We start from the raw sequence: 16,401 nt of genomic DNA, 5'->3' as shown, positions 1-16,401 counted from the left end.
AAATGTTAGTCCTTGTGCATTATGCACCACCATATTAGATGAGTTCCCTGTTAACATGGACACAACTACCTTCTTTACAAACCTCTCACCCATCCTCAATCATGAGGTAGTGAATGTGTGGCTCATTCTCAACCAGCCGACCACAGCCCTCCACGTCAGGTCAATAACGTCAAATTAACTTAATCACTCTGCACTGGTGATTGTAAGTGGTCAGGGACAATTCCAATAATCGATTCCGATGTGTAACCACAAAACAGATATTATGCTATGATTACAGCATTGATTGTTATGGTAAAACCCAAGGAACAGATGGGTAACAGTTACTCTGTTGTCCCAGGAGACATTCAGCAGGGGTTCAACTTCCCTGTAGCGGAATGAAGATTATGTTGTGTGTTATACTTACAATCATCCATGACACGTATAACGGCCACAGCTCAAAGTGTGTTAGTCCCTCTTGCTGCAGCTCAATTTGACCTGATTTACCCCTTGGTGCAGAAAAACACACACACACTCAGTAGGCGATTGCATCACACAGCCACAGGGGCCTGTGTGGCCAGGGCCTGTGAAATAACAGGTCTGGTCCCAGTCCTTCTAAATCTGTCCCTCTAAAAGAAGCAGGGGAGAGTCAAAGTAAACACACCAGTGGTGCTCCAGACCAGTAAGTGAGGAGTATGGCTGCGGTTGGTCGCCCCTCTCTGGCTCTCTCCACTGGTCCCTATTACGTGGCTCTGGCCACCAGCACAAAATGAACAGGGCGAAGTCTGTTGTTCCACCCATTACCAAAATATATTTTTTGGGGTGGTGGAAAGGAGATGTTTAGGTTTTAAACACAGTCTGTATTTTAATTCCGATTTGAGGTTATAATGTATACCGGCCGGTGGGACTGTAATTTACTCTACCCAGAGTCTGTTCATTCTGTGTTATTCTGTGTTATGCCCTCACGACGCCAGGTCAGCGGCCTTCCGGAGACACCTGAAACCCCACCTCTTTAAGGAATACCTAGGATAGGATAAAGTAATCCTTCTAACCCCCCCCTCCCCCTTAAAAGACTGAGATGCACTATTGTAAAGTGGTTGTTCCACTGGATATCATAAGGTGAATGCACCAATTTGTAAGTCGCTCTGGATAAGAGCGTCTGCTAAATGACTTAAATGTAAATGTAAATGCCGCATGATCTCTCTTATTTTTTCCATCTGCTTTGGGGTGACTATCTTCAGTGGCTTGGCAGGGGATGGCAATAGTTCTGTTTGTGCCATCTTGCCAACTCCATTGCTACTGTATCATTGTCTGTTGGCAAGACAGCATGAATAAATCTGGGACTCAGGCTAGGGTTGGCCTGCCACAGCAGGGGAACGGGTGCTGGTTCTCTCGGACCCAGCGGGCCACAGTGACAGCCAGGCTAAGGCCTCTCCCCAGCAGCCTTCTGGCAGTACTGCCCCCATCCTGCTGTCCACACTGTTCATGACCTCTAAAGATCCTGAAAGAGAGAAATGTGTGTTTGTCAAAGTTCAGAGATCTTATCGCTGTTGAGTGGTTTAACAAGCTAGCTAATTGAGACCGGAGGAAAGCAATTTTTTACATAAACTTTACTAGAGTGCATAGGTTAGTTGTGACCAGGGCTCGAAAACAATATATAACAATCCATTGGTAGCACTGGTGCTCCCAACTTTAAAAAAGTTAGGAGCACCACATGAAATTTAGGAGCACCAGAAAATAAGATTGTTTTAATTGATAGAGATACAGCCTATATTGGCCCTATATGAATTCTAGCTAATCACATGTTGTGCCCTAGAACCTAATATCTAACACTCTAAATACATTTGTTTATTATAAAAGCTAAATGATGATCAGAACACGTCATTGAAATTAAAAAGTCATTTGTGGAATATCAGGTTTCTACCTTGTGTAAAAGCACTATTTTCCTACTGAGACGCATTACATTGAAAATTGTACATTATCTCATAAAAAATGTCAGGTTTGTGACGATGACATGCAAGCTATCTGTCATTCATTCATTGTTATGATCATTGATCTCCTGAAGAAACCATCCCTTTTTCTTTCTTTCTGTACCCCCAAATATTTGGATATACTGGTGAAGTTACCAGGTTGTCAGCTAGCTAGCCAATGAGGTAACATGACTGAACAAAGTGTAAACAAATGTTTAATGACGTCGACACGCGAGTAGTTTTTGAACGGCTCATGGCATGGTTTATGAATGTAAACTGCAGTCCTGGCTATCAGCTATAGGAAGATAACATTGTTGCGCCGGTAATATGGGCTAGATATTTTGACCTGCTTGGGCTAGAAGCAATCTGTTTTCACTGTAGTAATAATCAAATCAAATCAAATTTATTAGTCACATACACATGGTTAGCAGATGTTAATGCGAGTGTAGCGAAATGCTTGTGCTTCTAGTTCCGACAATGCAGTAATAACCAACAGTAATCTAACCTAACAATTCCACACTACTACCTTACACACACACACAAGTGTAAGGGATAAAGAATATGTACATAAAGATATATGGATGAGTGGTGGTACAGAACGGCATGGCAGATGCAGTAGATGGTATAGAGTACGGTATATACATATGAGATGAGTACTGTAGGGTATGTAAACATAAAGTGGCATAGTTTAAAGTGGCTAGTGGTACATGTATTGCATAAAGATGGCAAGATGCAGTAGATGATATAGAGTACAGTATATATACATATGAGATGGGTAATGTAGGGTATGTAAACATTGTATTAAGTGGCATTGCTTAAAGTGGCTAGTGGTACATTTTTACATAATTTCCATCAATTCCCATTTTTAAAGTGGCTGGAGTTGAGTCAGTATGTTGGCAGCGGCCGCTAAATGTTAGTGGTGGCTGTTTAACAGTCTGATGGCCTTGAGATAGAAGCTGTTTTTCAGTCTCTCGGTCCCTGCTTTGATGCACCTGTACTGACCTCGCCTTCTGGATGATAGCGGGGTGAACAGGCAGTGGCTTGGGTGGTTGTTGTCCTTGATGATCTTTATGGCCTTCCTGTGACATCGGGTGGTGTAGGTGTCCTGGAGGGCAGGTAGTTTGCCCCTGGTGATGCGTTCTGCAGACCTCACTACCCTCTGGAGAGCCTTACGGTTGTGGGCGGAGCAGTTGCCGTACCAGGCGGTGATACAGCCCGACAGGATGCTCTCGATTGTGCATCTGTAGAAGTTTGTGAGTGCTTTTGGTGACAAGCCGAATTTCTTCAGCCTCCTGAGGTTGAAGAGGCGCTGCTGCGCCTTCTTCACAACGCTGTCTGTGTGGGTGGACCAGTTCAGTTTGTCCGTGATGTGTACACCGAGGAACTTAAAACTTTCCACCTTCTCCACTACTGACCCGTCGATGTGGATAGGGGGGTGCTCCCTCTGCTGTTTCCTGAAGTCCACAATCATCTCCTTTGTTTTGTTGACGTTGAGTATGAGGTTATTTTCCTGACACCACACTCCGAGGGCCCTCACCTCCTCCCTGTAGGCCGTCTCGTCGTTGTTGGTGATCAAGCCTACCACTGTAGTGTCATCCGCAAACTTGATGATTGAGTTGGAGGCGTGCATGGCCACGCAGTCGTGGGTGAACAGGGAGTACAGGAGAGGGCTCAGAACGCACCCTTGTGGGGCCCCAGTGTTGAGGATCAGCGGGGTGGAGATGTTGTTACCTACCCTCACCACCTGGGGGCGGCCCGTCAGGAAGTCCAGGACCCAGTTGCACAGGGCGGGGTCGAGACCCAGGGTCTCGAGCTTGATGACGAGTTTGGAGGGTACTATGGTGTTAAATGCTGAGCTGTAATCGATGAACAGCATTCTCACATGGGTATTCCTCTTGTCCAGATGGGTTAGGGCAGTGTGCAGTGTGGTTGCGATTGCGTCGTCTGTGGACCTATTGGGTCGGTAAGCAAATTGGAGTGGGTCTAGGGTGTCCGGTAGGGTGGAGGTGATATGGTCCTTGACTAGTCTCTCAAAGCACTTCATGATGACGGAAGTGAGTGCTACGGGGCGGTAGTCGTTTAGCTCAGTTACCTTAGCTTTCTTGGGAACAGGAACAATGGTGGCCCTCTTGAAGCATGTGGGAACAGCAGACTGGGATAAGGATTGATTGAATATGTCCGTAAACACACCAGCCAGCTGGTCTGCGCATGCTCTGAGGACGCGGCTGGGAATGCCGTCTGGGCCTGCAGCCTTGCGAGGGTTAACACGTTTAAATGTTTTACTCACCTCGGCTGCAGTGAAGGAGAGCCCGCAGGTTTTGGTAGGGGGCCGTGTCAGTGGCACTGTATTGTCCTCAAAGCGGGCAAAAAAGTTGTTTAGCCTGTCTGGGAGCAAGACATCCTGGTCCTCGACGGGGCTGGTTTTCTTTTTGTAATCCGTGATTGACTGTAGACCCTGCCACATACCTCTTGTGTCTGAGCTGTTGAATTTCGACTCGATTTTGTCTCTGTACTGAGACTTGGCCTGTTTGATTGCCTTGCGGAGAGAATAGCTACACTGTTTGTATTCGGTCATGCTTCCGGTCACCTTGCCCTGGTTAAAAGCAGTGGTTCGCGCTTTCAGTTTCACGCGAATGCTGCCGTCAATCCACGGTTTCTGGTTTGGGAATGTTTTTATCGTTGCTGTGGGTACGACATCGTCAATGCACTTCCTAATGAACTCGCTCACCGAATCAGCATATTCGTCAATATTGTTGTTGGACGCGATGCGGAACATATTCCAATCTGCGTGATCGAAGCAGTCTTGAAGCGTGGATTCAGATTGGTCGGACCAGCGTTGAACAGACCTGAGCGCGGGAGCTTGTTGTTTGAGTTTTTGTTTGTAGGCTGGAATCAACAAAATGGAGTCGTGGTCAGCTTTTCCGAAAGGGGGGCGGGGGAGGGCCTTATAAGCGTCGCGGAAATTAGTGTAACAATGGTCTAGTGTTTTTCCAGCCCTGGTAGCACAATCGATATGCTGATAGAATTTAGGGAGTTTTGTTTTTAGATTAGCCTTGTTAAAATCCCCAGCTACGATGAATGCAGCCTCAGGGTGTGTGGTTTCCAGTTTACAAAGAGTCAGATAAAGTTCGTTCAGGGCCATCGATGTGTCTGCTTGTGGGGGAATGTATACGGCTGTGATTATGATTGACGAGAATTCCCTTGGTAGATAATGCGGTCGACATTTGATTGTGAGGAGTTCTAGATCAGGTGAACAGAACGACTTGAGTTCTTGTGTGTTGTTATGATGATCACACCACTTCTCGTTAATCATAAGGCATACCCCCCCGCCCCTCTTCTTACCGGAAAGATGTTTGTTTCTGTCGGCGCGATGCATGGAGAAACCAGCTGGCTGCACCGACTCCGTTAGCGTCCCTTGAGTTAGCCATGTTTCCGTGAAGCAGAGCACGTTGCAATCCCTGATGTCTCTCTGGAATGCTACCCGTGCTCGGATTTCATCAACCTTATTGTCAAGAGACTGGACATTGGCGAGTAGTATGCTAGGGAGTGGAGCGCGATGTGCCCGTCTCCGAAGCCTGACCACGAGACCGCCACGTTTTCCCCTTTTTCGGCGTCGCACAGGGTCGCCGGCTGGGATCAGATCCATTGTATTGTGTGGAAGGCAAGACACTGGATCCGTTTCGGGAAAGTCATATTCCTGGTAGGAACGATGATGAGTTGACGTTAATCGTATATTCAGTAGTTCCTCCCGACTGTATGTAATGAAACCTAAGATTACCCGGGGTACCGATGTAAGAAATAACACGTAAAAAAACAAAATACTGCATATTTTCCAAGGGACACGAAGCGAGGCAGCCATCTCTTTCCGGCGCCGGAAGTAGTCTGGTGCAACCATGGCGCTAACACATTTTCACTTGCCTCGTTTCACTAGGGTACTCAGAAACAACGGTGCAGAGAAGCCTTATCATTACAAAAATTATAATATGGCTGATTATTATTACTTTTTGAATGTATAATTGCATAGTGCTCCCAAAATACAACTTTTGGTTGCACAGATTCATATTTGGTCGCACTTTAGAGCCCTGGTCATGATTCCCGTTGGTGGTGATTGTCAGTCTCATTGAGTCCCTGCCTTAATTTCTGTCAGCCTTCAATTCCAATCAAAGAGCCATTATGATGTGTTAAAAATAGTCTCTTGAACTCATGTCATGGCCCTTGAAGAAATCGTGGTTTACTTGAGCAGCAGTTGTACCTGGCTATTCATGAGTCACTTCCTAATGTTTTCTACAGTCATTTGAGTGTGAGTAATAGTAATAGCTCCCTCCTGTTTGGATAACAATGAGTCAAACAAAAGGAAGTAGCTTTAATCAGCGTGTTACTGTGGAGGTAATGCTTCCCACTATGCATGCGTCACTCCTCCTCGATTATGGTTTTGACGTATTGACATAACCACTTAAAATGTAGTGTATCACCTGATCTGAGTAAATACTATTTGAAATCTTTCAAATACTTTGAGCATTTGCTTTAGCCTGCCTGGAGTGCCAGGTGGGCGGGGCTTACACTTTACAGACTGTTCTACTGATTCTCTTGGCATGCTCAATCAAGCACAGCTATAGTATTTGAACCCAGGTCTGTATATCACTTCATGCCAAGCCATATTTGGTGTCTTTTGAAACTCCTGGCCTCAGGAATTCTGCTTTAATTTTGAGGTTTCATTGCTTTCCACTTCAAAGGGGAGAGAACAGGGCTGTGTAAGTGGTTTAGTCTGTCAGTCTGTCACCATCTGATCTGATGTGGGCCCTGCCTGCTGGCACCCCTCTGATGGTACTCTGCTTTGGGCTACAGCAGCCAGGGATGATTGGGTGTCTGTGGGTGGATTGAAGTCCCTCGGTGCCCCATTACAGAGCTATAGCATTTCCTACACAACTCAGATGGAATTGTCATCCTGAATAAAATGGTGGTGGTAATTCCAGCAAACTGCTAAGTGTAGATGTAATTCTCTGTAGCTGGAATTTCAAACTCAGAGCAATATGGTAAATGGGAACGGCAGTGAATCGTGTTTGTTGAGGTCGTACCACTATAAGAGCATCATATAAAAATAGAGGTAATCTGCCTATGATTTGTGGTGGTGTAGGAGTCCTATTGTGAAGTAGAGCTGGAGTGATCTGTGAAGAGTGGGTGGGTAGGACATGAAAGCTTTGTTTGGTTCAAAGCAGCCTCTGACTCTTATTGTGAGGTTGAATGACTCTGACCTCTTCATCCAACCCCCAGGTGATGAAGACTTACCACATGTACCACACGGAGAGCATTAGTGCAGAGAGCAAGCTGAAGGAGGCGGAGAAGCAGGAGGAGAAGCAGATCGGCCGGGCCGAGCCTGTCTTCAGCTACCGCCTGGAAGACAAGCACCAGAGACGCAGCTCCGTCAAGAAGATTGAGAAGATGAAGGAAAAGGTACAGCACACTTATGCCTGATTCACACTATAGGGCCAAACCAAGCCAAGCAAAGCTGTACTGGGATGGCCTGCTTATGCCTCCATTATAGTTGGTGGAACTGTGCTAGAAAAGACGACGTGAAAAGGATCAGAGACAGCACAGTATGGTTTGTGATGGCACGATGGTGTGAGAGAAGGGTATTGTGAAGGTCTTTACACTGGTAATGATGATGATGGTTGCTGAAGGGAATGTTGGAATGTCTTCTCATTAAACACAGTTAGGGGTGAATCTCAGCCAGCTGCGATTAGTCAAGCTCAGACTATTATAGCTTCTATTTCTATGGTGATGCTCTCCTCTACATGAATATATTTTCCATTTCTATGGCCTAAACCTTGAACTCAGGTTGACATCCAGGTGTCCCTGAAAGTGTTTATCATTTGTAACAGAAACAGACTTCTATTGGCCAGCCAGACTACTGGTCAGCCAGACTTCTACTGGCCACCCCTCGTGTGTGTGTGTGTGTGTGTGTGTGTGTGTGTGTGTGTGTGTGTGTGTGTGTGTGTGTGTGTGTGTGTGTGTGTGTGTGTGTGTGTGTGTGTGTAATGGAAACAACACTATGAACACTATCACTTACAGCCAGATTGCTTTGTGTTATTCTCAGAAGGAACAGGCCTGTTTTATGTTAGAACTCTGTGACCAATGGTTTAATGGCCACAGGAACAGCATTTTCTCACAGGCTCTTCCTGGAATGCATTGGGATTGGGGAAGCGTTAAAATATGGAAGAACGTGTCAGTGGGTGAGTCAGTGTCCATTGTCATTGGCTAGTGACTAACAGTCTGTGTTTGGCAGGCAGCTAGGGAGGAAGGAGGATGTCTGAATGAGCAGGGCTACCAGCTCCTGTTTGCCAATCATCCTGAGTTGTGTTGTGAGCGAGCCACCAGACTGTGTACATGCAGACATGAAAGCATGCTCAGCTGTTCATAAAGGCATTTTTGCTCATTCATTTCTCTCTGTTTCTCTTTCTCTCTCTCTGTCTCGCTCTCTCTCTTCCTCTCCATTTGTCTCGCTCTCTCTCTTCCTCTCTATTTGTCTCGCTCCCTCTCTCTCTCTCATTCATACCTATCTATCTATCTCAGCGCCAGGCCAAGTACTCGGAGAACAAGCTGAAGTCAATCAAAGCACGGAACGAGTACCTGCTGACACTGGAGGCAACAAATTCCTCCGTCTTCAAGTACTACATCCACGACTTGTCTGACTTAATTGACGTAAGTAAACCGTTGGAAGAAACTTCAAGCTAAAGAATAGACTCCTTCATCTGTACTGTAAAACGGGGAATGTTTGGTTGACAGTGTGTTACCGAACAGCGTCTACTCCCTCTTCTCTCGTTAATAACCCCTAGGTTGCATCCTCATTGGCACCCTATACCCTACATAGTGCACTTCTTTTTACCTGCCCTGCTTATCACAAGTAGTGAACTATAAAGGGTATAGGGTGCCATTTCAGACACAACCCTAAAGATCTGAAGGAAAGTATACACTGAGTGTACAAAACAGACTCTACAAGGTGTCGAAAGCGCTCCACATGGATGCTGGCCCATGTTGACTCTAATGCTTCACACATTTGTGTCAAGTTGGCTGGATGTCCTTTGGGTGGTGGACCATTCTTGATACACACAAGCAACTGTTGAGCATGAAAAACCCAGAAGCGTCTTTTATCTTGCCCATTCACGCTCTGAATGGCACACAAACAATCCGTCTCAATTGTCTCGAGGCTTAAAAATCCTCCTTTAACCCTTCATCTACACTGATTTGAAGTGGATTTAACAAGTGACAGCAATAAGGGATCATAGCTTTCACCTGGATTCACCTGGTCAGTCTGTCATGGAAAGAGCATAATGTTTTGTACACTCAGTGTATGTCTGCTGCAGAGAGACAAGCTGCCGGAGAGATTCTGCCACAAACGGAGAGCTGCTTCTCAGTCTAAGCCTCTCCCTCACTCCAGACTTCAAATTAAGTTGTCTGCCACCCAATCAGTCTTTTTTCAAAAATCCCATCTCACTGCTACAGAAAATTGTATTACTCTTTTTTTTATATCCTCATAATGCTGAAGAAACCCTGCCTTTCAGCAGTATTTTCTGAGTCCCTTTTTGAGGTCTGAACTGTAGAAAGAAACTGATGAGTTTAGCAGCAGAGCAGAAATCTGAGAGATGGTGAGAGAGGACACACACCAGACAGACTGTGGGATGGAAATTACTGAAGGAAGATAATTAAAAAGCCCAGGAGATTATTAGCTTTTGTGATCCGAGCTACTCTACTATTCTACTCTCAGTCCTCATGTTATACACCATACTACCTGCCGATGGAAAAAACATCCCCACAGCATGATGCTTCACTGTGTGGATGGTGTTCTCGGGGTGATGAGAGGTATTGGGTTTGCGCCAGACATAGTGTTTTCCTTGATGGACAAAAAGCAAAATTTTAGTCTCATCTGACCAGAGTACCTTCTTCCATATGTTTGGGGAGTCTCCCACATGCCTTTTGGTGAACACTAAACGTGTTTGCTTATTTTTTTCTTTAAGCAATGGCCTTTTTCTGGTCGCTCTTCCGTAAAGCCCAGCTCTGTGGAGTGTACGGCTTAAAGTGGTCCTATGGACAGATACTCCAATCTCTGCTGTGGAGCTTTACAGCGCCTTCAGGTTTATCTTTGGTCTCTTATATGCCTCTCTGATTAATGCCCCCATTGCCTGGTCTGTGAGTTTTGGTGGGCGGCCCTATCTTGGCAGGTTTGTTGTGGTGCCATATTCTGTCCAGTTTTTAATAATGGATTTAATGGTGCTACGTGGAATGTTCAAAGTTTTGGATATTTTTTTATAACCCAACCATGATCTGTACTTCTCCACAACTTTGTCCCTGACCTATTTGGAGAGCTCCTTGGTCTTCATGTTGCTGCTTGCTTGGTGGTGCCCCTTGCTTAGTGGTCTTGCAGACTCTGGGGCCTTTCAGAACAGATGTATATATACTGAGATCATGTGACTGATCATGTGACACTTAGATTGCACACAGGTGGACTTTATTTAACTAATTATGTGTTTTCTGAAGGTAATTGGCTGCACCAGATCTTATTTAAGGGCTTCATAGCAAACGGAGTGAATACATATGCACACACCACTTTTCAGTTTTACATTTTTTAGAATTTTTCTTTTCACTTCACCAATTTGGCCATTTTGTGTATGTCCATTACATGAAATGAAAATAAAAATCTATTTAAATTACAGGTTGTAATGCAACAAAATAGGAAAAATGCCAAGGGGGGTGAATACTTTTGCACGGCCCTGTACATACATACATACATACATACATACATACATACATGCACTATTTATACAAAAGTATGTGGACACCCCTTCAAATTAGTTGATTCGGCTATTTCAGCCACACCCGTTGCTGACAGGTGTATGAAATCGAGCACACAGCCATGCAATCTCCTTAGACAAACATTGGCAGTACAATGTCCTTACTGAAGAGCTCAGTGACTTTCAACATGGCATCGTCGTAGAATGCCACCTTTCCAACAAGTCAGTTGGTCAAATGCATGCCCTGCTAGAGCTGCCCCAGTCAACTGGGTGTCACTTCCGGCGCCGAAAAGAGATGGCCGCCTCGCTTCGCGTTCCTTGGAAAATATGCAGTATTTTGTTTTTTTACGTGTTATTTCTTACATCGGTACCCCAGGTAATCTTAGGTTTCATTACATACAGTCGGGAGGAACTACTGAATATACGATTAACGTCAACTCATCATCGTTCCTACCAGGAATATGACTTTCCCGAAACGGATCCAGTGTTTTGCCTTCCACCCAATACAATGGATCTGATCCCAGCCGGCGACCCTGTGCGACGCCGAAAAAGGGGAAAACGAGGCGGTCTCGTGGTCAGGCTTCGGAGACGGGCACATCGCGCTCCACTCCCTAGCATACTACTCGCCAATGTCCAGTCTCTTGACAATAAGGTTGATGAAATCCGAGCACGGGTAGCATTCCAGAGAGACATCAGGGATTGCAACGTGCTCTGCTTCACGGAAACATGGCTAACTCAAGGGACGCTAACGGAGTCGGTGCAGCCAGCTGGTTTCTTCATGCATCGCGCCGACAGAAACAAACATCTTTCCGGTAAGAAGAGGGGCGGGGGGGTATGCCTTATGATTAACGAGAAGTGGTGTGATCATCATAACAACACACAGGAACTCAAGTCATTCTGTTCACCTGATCTAGAACTCCTCACAATCAAATGTCGACCGCATTATCTACCAAGGGAATTCTCTTCAATCATAATCACAGCCGTATATATTCCCCCCCAAGCAGACACATCGATGGCCCTGAACGAACTTTATCTGACTCTTTGTAAACTGGAAACCACACACCCTGAGGCTGCATTCATCGTAGCTGGGGATTTTAACAAGGCTAATCTAAAAACAAAACTCCCTAAATTCTATCAGCATATCGATTGTGCTACCAGGGCTGGAAAAACACTAGACCATTGTTATACTAATTTCCGCGACGCTTATAAGGCCCTCCCCCGCCCCCCTTTCGGAAAAGCTGACCACGACTCCATTTTGTTGATTCCAGCCTACAAACAGAAACTCAAACAACAAGCTCCCGCGCTCAGGTCTGTTCAACGCTGGTCCGACCAATCTGAATCCACGCTTCAAGACTGCTTCGATCACGCGGATTGGAATATGTTCCGCATCGCGTCCAACAACAATATTGACGAATATGCTGATTCGGTGAGCGAGTTCATTAGGAAGTGCATTGACGATGTCGTACCCACAGCAACGATAAAAACATTCCCAAACCAGAAACCGTGGATTGACGGCAGCATTCGCGTGAAACTGAAAGCGCGAACCACTGCTTTTAACCAGGGCAAGGTGACCGGAAGCATGACCGAATACAAACAGTGTAGCTATTCTCTCCGCAAGGCAATCAAACAGGCTAAGTCTCAGTACAGAGACAAAATCGAGTCGCAATTCAACAGCTCAGACACAAGAGGTATGTGGCAGGGTCTACAGTCAATCACGGATTACAAAAAGAAAACCAGCCCCGTCGCGGACCAGGATGTCTTGCTCCCAGACAGGCTAAACAACTTTTTTGCCCGCTTTGAGGACAATACAGTGCCACTGACACGGCCCCCTACCAAAACCTGCGGGCTCTCCTTCACTGCAGCCGAGGTGAGTAAAACATTTAAACGTGTTAACCCTCGCAAGGCTGCAGGCCCAGACGGCATTCCCAGCCGCGTCCTCAGAGCATGCGCAGACCAGCTGGCTGGTGTGTTTACGGACATATTCAATCAATCCTTATCCCAGTCTGCTGTTCCCACATGCTTCAAGAGGGCCACCATTGTTCCTGTTCCCAAGAAAGCTAAGGTAACTGAGCTAAACGACTACCGCCCCGTAGCACTCACTTCCGTCATCATGAAGTGCTTTGAGAGACTAGTCAAGGACCATATCACCTCCACCCTACCGGACACCCTAGACCCACTCCAATTTGCTTACCGACCCAATAGGTCCACAGACGACGCAATCGCAACCACACTGCACACTGCCCTAACCCATCTGGACAAGAGGAATACCCATGTGAGAATGCTGTTCATCGATTACAGCTCAGCATTTAACACCATAGTACCCTCCAAACTCGTCATCAAGCTCGAGACCCTGGGTCTCGACCCCGCCCTGTGCAACTGGGTCCTGGACTTCCTGACGGGCCGCCCCCAGGTGGTGAGGGTAGGTAACAACATCTCCACCCCGCTGATCCTCAACACTGGGGCCCCACAAGGGTGCGTTCTGAGCCCTCTCCTGTACTCCCTGTTCACCCACGACTGCGTGGCCATGCACGCCTCCAACTCAATCATCAAGTTTGCGGATGACACTACAGTGGTAGGCTTGATTACCAACAACGACGAGACGGCCTACAGGGAGGAGGTGAGGGCCCTCGGAGTGTGGTGTCAGGAAAATAACCTCACACTCAACGTCAACAAAACAAAGGAGATGATTGTGGACTTCAGGAAACAGCAGAGGGAGCACCCCCCTATCCACATCGACGGGTCAGTAGTGGAGAAGGTGGAAAGTTTTAAGTTCCTCGGTGTACACATCACGGACAAACTGAATTGGTCCACCCACACAGACAGCGTTGTGAAGAAGGCGCAGCAGCGCCTCTTCAACCTCAGGAGGCTGAAGAAATTCGGCTTGTCACCAAAAGCACTCACAAACTTCTACAGATGCACAATCGAGAGCATCCTGTCGGGCTGTATCACCGCCTGGTACGGCAACTGCTCCGCCCACAACCGTAAGGCTCTCCAGAGGGTAGTGAGGTCTGCAGAACGCATCACCAGGGGCAAACTACCTGCCCTCCAGGACACCTACACCACCCGATGTCACAGGAAGGCCATAAAGATCATCAAGGACAACAACCACCCAAGCCACTGCCTGTTCACCCCGCTATCATCCAGAAGGCGAGGTCAGTACAGGTGCATCAAAGCAGGGACCGAGAGACTGAAAAACAGCTTCTATCTCAAGGCCATCAGACTGTTAAACAGCCACCACTAACATTTAGCGGCCGCTGCCAACATACTGACTCAACTCCAGCCACTTTAAAAATGGGAATTGATGGAAATTATGTAAAAATGTACCACTAGCCACTTTAAACAATGCCACTTTATGTTTACATACCCTACAGTACTCATCTCATATGTATATACCGTACTCTATACCATCTACTGCATCTGCCATGCCGTTCTGTACCACCACTCATTCATATATCTTTATGTACATATTCTTTATCCCTTTACACTTGTGTGTGTGTGTAAGGTAGTAGTTGTGGAATTGTTAGGTTAGATTACTGTTGGTTATTACTGCATTGTCGGAACTAGAAGCACAAGCATTTCGCTACACTCGCATTAACATCTGCTAACCATGTGTATGTGACTAATAAAATTTGATTTGATTTGATTTGCTCGATTATATACACCTGTCAGCAACGGGTGTGGCTGAAATAGCCAAATGTACTAATTTGAAGGGCTATATACTTTTGTGTATATAGTATACATATATATATATATGTGTGTGTGTGTGTGATATATATAATATCACACACACAAATGTACGTACGTATACCCCTTTACTTTTTCCACATTTTGTTACATAACAGCCTTATTCTAAAATTGATTAAATTGATTTTTTTGCTCACCAATCTACACACAATACCCCACAATGGCAAAGCAAAAACTGGTTTTTAGAAATGTTTGCAAATGTATTAAATATAAAAAAACGATACCTTATTTACGTAAGTATTCAAACCCTTTGCTATGAGACTCGCATCCTGTTTCCATTGATCATCCTTGATGTTTCTGCAACTTCATTGGAGTCCACCTGTGGTAAATTCAATTGGTTGGACATGATTTGGAAAGGCCCACATCTGTCTATATAAGGTCCCACAGTTGATAGTACATGTCAGTGCAAAAACCAAGTCATGAGGTCAAAGGAATTTTCCATTGAGCGCCGAGACACAATTGTGTTGAGGCACAGATCTGGGAAAGGGTACCAAAAGATTTCTGCAGCATTGAAGGTCCACAAGAATACAGTGGCCTCCGTCATTCTTAAATGGTAGCAGTTTGGAACCACCAAGACTCTTCCTAGAGCTGGCTGCCCAACCAAACAGTAATTGGGGGAGAAGGGCCTTGGTCAGGGAGGTGACCAAGAACCCAATGGTCACTCTGACAGAGCTCCAGAGTTCCTCTGTGGAGATGGGAGAACCTTCCAGAAGGACAAACATCTCTGCAGCACTCCACCAATCAAGCCTTTATGGTAGTGGCCAGACGGAAGCCACTCTTCAGTAAAAGGCAGGGCAGCCCCTTGGAGTTTGCCGAAAGGCACCTAAAGGACTCTTACCATGAGAAACTAAATTCTCTAGTCTGATGAAACCAAGATTAAAGTCTTTCGCCTGAATGCCAAGCATCACGTCTTGAGGAAACCTGGCACCATCCCAACGGTGAAGCATGGTGGTGGCAGCATCATGCTGTGGGGATCTTTTTCAGCAGCAGGGACTGGGAGGCTAGTTTACTCACAATCGAGGGAAAGATAATCAGAGCAATGTACAGAGAGATCCTTGACAAAAACCTGCTCCAGAGCGATCAGGACCTCAGACAACGACCCTAAGCACACAGCCAAGACAATGCAAGAGTGGCTTCGGGACAAGTCTCAATGTCCTCAAGTGGCCCAGCCAGAGCCCGATCTAATATATTTGGAGAGACCTGAAAATAGCTGTGCAGTGACGTTCCCCATCCAACCTGACAGAGTTTGAGAGGATCTGCAAAGAATAATGGGGAAAAACTCCCCAAATACAGGTGTGTCAAGCTTGTAGCGTCATACCCAGGAAGACTCGAGCCTGTAATCGCCGCCAAAGGTGCTTCAACAAAGTACTGAGTAAAGGGTCTGAATACTTATGTAAATTTGATATTCCAGTTCTTTTTTTTTATTTTATACATTTGCAAAAAATTCTCAACAGTTTTTGCTTTGTCATTATGGGGTATTGTGTGTAGATTTTTATTTGTTTTACACACTTTTTGGGTTACTACATGATTCTATTTGTTATTTCATAGTTTTGATGTCTTCACTATTATTCTACAATGTAGAAAATAGTACAAATCAAGAAAAACCCTTGAATGAGTAGGTGTGTCCAAACTTTTGACTGGTACTGTATGTAAATGTGATATTTCTGTTTTTAATTTTCAAAACCTGTTTTTGCTTTGTCATTATGGGGTATTTCGTGTAGATTGATAAGGGGGAAAAAACAATTTATCCATTTTAGAGTAAGGCTGTAAGGTAACAAAATGTGGAAAAAGTCTAGGGGTCTGAATACTTTCCGAATGCACTGTACATATACACACACACACATTATCACATCTTTAGCTTGAATGGGGTGTGGGAAAGACCCTGCCCCTTTAACCAATATTTGGGAATTGCTGATGTGTGTTGC

The 16,401-nt window shown here is 45.6% G+C and overlaps 1 protein-coding gene across 5 annotated transcripts in view; it reads left to right on the top strand.

Moving 5' to 3' along the window:
• Window positions 1–16,401, top strand: part of LOC139583969 (SLIT-ROBO Rho GTPase-activating protein 1-like) — a 194,079-nt gene that overhangs the window by 96,536 nt on the left and 81,142 nt on the right. For all 5 annotated transcript variants that reach the window (XM_071415451.1, XM_071415453.1, XM_071415450.1 and 2 more), the window contains exons 5-6: window positions 7,218–7,397; window positions 8,517–8,645. In XM_071415451.1, coding sequence (XP_071271552.1) covers window positions 7,218–7,397; window positions 8,517–8,645 — 309 coding nt within the window. The remainder of the gene's footprint in view (window positions 1–7,217; window positions 7,398–8,516; window positions 8,646–16,401) is intronic.

This window comes from Salvelinus alpinus, chromosome 9 (genome assembly GCF_045679555.1).
Source record: "Salvelinus alpinus chromosome 9, SLU_Salpinus.1, whole genome shotgun sequence".
NCBI lineage: Eukaryota > Metazoa > Chordata > Actinopteri > Salmoniformes > Salmonidae > Salvelinus > Salvelinus alpinus.
This window is presented reverse-complemented; position numbering and strand designations above follow the sequence as displayed.